At 34.9% G+C, this 2,926-nt stretch overlaps 1 protein-coding gene across 1 annotated transcript; it reads right to left on the reverse strand.

The window, feature by feature from the left end:
* Positions 1–1,298: 1,298 nt before the first annotated feature.
* LOC110102044 lies at positions 1,299–2,820 on the reverse strand. The gene is made up of 4 exons (XM_020830191.1): positions 2,754–2,820; positions 2,625–2,674; positions 1,555–1,602; positions 1,299–1,475 (listed from the first exon to the last, which is right to left on the reverse strand). The coding sequence occupies exons 1-4, from the start codon at positions 2,818–2,820 to the stop codon at positions 1,299–1,301; spliced, it is 342 nt and encodes a 113-aa protein (XP_020685850.1).
* Between the last annotated feature and the right edge of the window lie 106 nt (positions 2,821–2,926).

A 2,926-nucleotide genomic window follows, 5' to 3' on the forward strand; every position in this document is an offset into this window, starting at 1 on the left:
ACTCCAAAAAATTATAAATAGAGCCCTCATTTCTCATGAGAGGGACTCAAGTGAAGAGAGAGAAAGAGAAGAGAAGGAGAATGAAAAGGGAAAAGGGAGAATCAACTCCTCCTCGACCACAGCCGTCTTCGCTCTTGTCGCCGCCTAAACACGCCGGAACTCTGCTGGATTTTGGGGAAACGCCAGGAATTTGTAGAAATTTGTAAACTTGCTTGAAGAAACGAGTTGTAATCTGATTTCCCCGACTTGTGGGACGAATCAGCCATTTGTAATCTGCAAACACTAGTGAAATTTTTCAACTGGGCGAGGCCCCGTGTTTTTTTTCCCTTTTTGGGTTTTACACGTAAAAATTTTGGTATTTATATTCTCTTTTATGTTTGTGTGCTGGATACTCATACAACGCTCGGATGCGAATTTACAAACTCTACCGCCGCGTATATTCTAGCCCGCAACAATATTAAATCCAAAATAAATTTAATGACTTCAAAACAGATATTTATTCTCTTATTAAGACAGCTTGTGAGTTACTAAGATTTCGTTTGGGAATACTTTCTAAAGCTAGTTTTTAGTATAAAACTTTTTTAAATTAAAAATTTTTGTACTAAAAAGTTGTTTTAAAAAATAATAAAAAAATTGGACGGCTTTCTTACTACTTCATAAAGCAGCTTTTTAGTACAAAAATTTTAATTTTTTAATCAAAAAGCGATTTTAAAAAACAGTAAAAAAGCCGCCCCAACGAAGTCTAAATCAAGCAGAAAAATATAGAAAACCATCTGAAGACAGAAAAACATAAACAATTCAAAACAATTAGGCATTATTTTGGTTGATTTCCTTAACAATATATTCAAAAAAATTTACAAAATATCAACAGAAGCTCACGGAACTGGAAAACATCTCTGTTCACGAACAAGAAAAAAAAAATAAAAAATTTTCCCCTTCCCCTTATTCAATCTAAATAAGTTCTAGCAGGTTTGAGGTTTCTGTTACTAAAATATACCAACAATTCATGAAAAAAAAAAAATTTCAAATTATAATACATTAATTCATACCAGGGGCGGATCCAGCTTCTTTTTTCACGGTGGGCAAAAAAAAAAAATTTTTTTGTGGGGATGGACAAAAATGCCTAGGATTGATAAAATTAGGACAAAAAAAATTTTTGAGGGGGGAAAATGCCTAAAATACTCAAAATATTCCAAAAAATCTCCTATAAGTATTAAAAAAAAAAAAATTGAGGGTGGGCATTTGCCCACCCTAAGACTAGGGTGTATCCGCCCATGATTCATACCTCCTTATCTACATTAAACAAGCTGCACAACAGCAGAAACTCTCAGAGCTCCACGCTGAAGCAGATCACCAAGTTCATCAAACAACAGTGCAGTTCTCCAGCCCCAGCCTTTTGGAGCTTTGGGCAGCAGAGTTCTAGCCTGCTTAAAGCTCCCAAACACCATGACTTCTCTCTTTGATGGACAAATCAACTGTGAATCATAGAAAGTAGTATAGTTCAGTTAAGCGATTTTCGTATCGTTTTTTCCACAAAATTGTTCGGCGAAATACCTGATAACGAGCCGTCACCTTTTTGCGAGGATCGACATACATGTGGACCTGAGAAGGAAAGGTTAATGACATTCTGGATGTTGTTGATATGTTATGATTGAGTAACAAACACATTGGTGCAGTTTGGTAGCTTATATAAGGCAGGATTTATGTTATATTTAGCTTAAATCCTGCAAAATGGGATTTTGGGGCTTTAAATTCTCGTGTTTTTATGTTAGACCGGCCCCTAGTGGGCCGGTCCAGTCGGCCCGTTCTAAGGGGCCGGTTCACGTCTATAGCAGGAGGGGCGGCGGCAAGGGGGAGAGAGAGAGATAGGATGGGGTCCACTTGATTTCAAATTTGGAGCCAAAGGAGAGGGCGGCAAGAGCTTTTAGATCTTTTTGTCTTATTATTTTAATTGTATGCCTTAAGTATGGGAGGGAGATTAGGGTTTGGATTATGTTTTGATAAATTGTGTTCTTTGGAGGATTCTTCTTGATGTTTTGGGCTCTAAATTCATCTAGAGATTGGGAGAGACGATCCTCCTCTCGAATTGAGGATCAATTGTATCTTTATTTTTGTTGTTTCTGTCAGTTCTCCCTTTTGCAATTCAATTATAATTTGGAGAGTTTTTCACCAGATTTTGTGTGATTCTATTGTTGTTTTCCCTTATTCTTGTTAGGGTTTACTTGAAATATTCAAGTATTTCCTATCATTTTGATAAATCTTATTTCAACCATTTTATTGATTTAATCCATGAATGTTAAACCCTACAATTCACAGTATTTAAAGGATTTAAGGAATTCTCATCTTATAAATTTTGAATTATGAAACAAATAGTCAAGTAGTTTTCTATAAAAAAAAAAAAAGTAGTTTCCATTATCTGTTAAATACCATCATTCACAGAATTTAAAAGATTAAAGAATGATCATATTATAAATTTTAAACTCTGAAACAAACAATGAAACAATTTATCAAAAGCTAGGAAGATTTAATATGTAATCCTCTCAAAATTTACTAAAATTGGATTTATAGGACTTACTAAATCTTACTTTGAGTTAAATCCTACTTATAGCCAAACAGCCCATTACCTTTCTAAGGGAATCTGCCACCTCTGCCTTACGTCTATGAAGAAATAATCCTGAAGAAAATACGTTTTACAGAGCTTAAATTGGTTCAGTCATTAAATTGATGATTAATATATACTTAAGATGAAATACCTAGAGTACGACGCCCTTGAAGATCTTCATCATTGAAAGCTTGAATACTGACCTGTAAAGAATCCATATATTAAAATAAAAGGGTTTAGGGTTTAGGGTTTAGGGTTTAGGGTTTAGGGTTTTTAGGGTTTCGGTTTTTAGGGTTTCGGGTTTAGGGTTTCGGGTTTAGGGTT

Source organism: Dendrobium catenatum, unplaced genomic scaffold (assembly GCF_001605985.2).
Source record: "Dendrobium catenatum unplaced genomic scaffold, ASM160598v2 original_scaffold_260866, whole genome shotgun sequence".
Lineage (NCBI taxonomy): Eukaryota > Viridiplantae > Streptophyta > Magnoliopsida > Asparagales > Orchidaceae > Dendrobium > Dendrobium catenatum.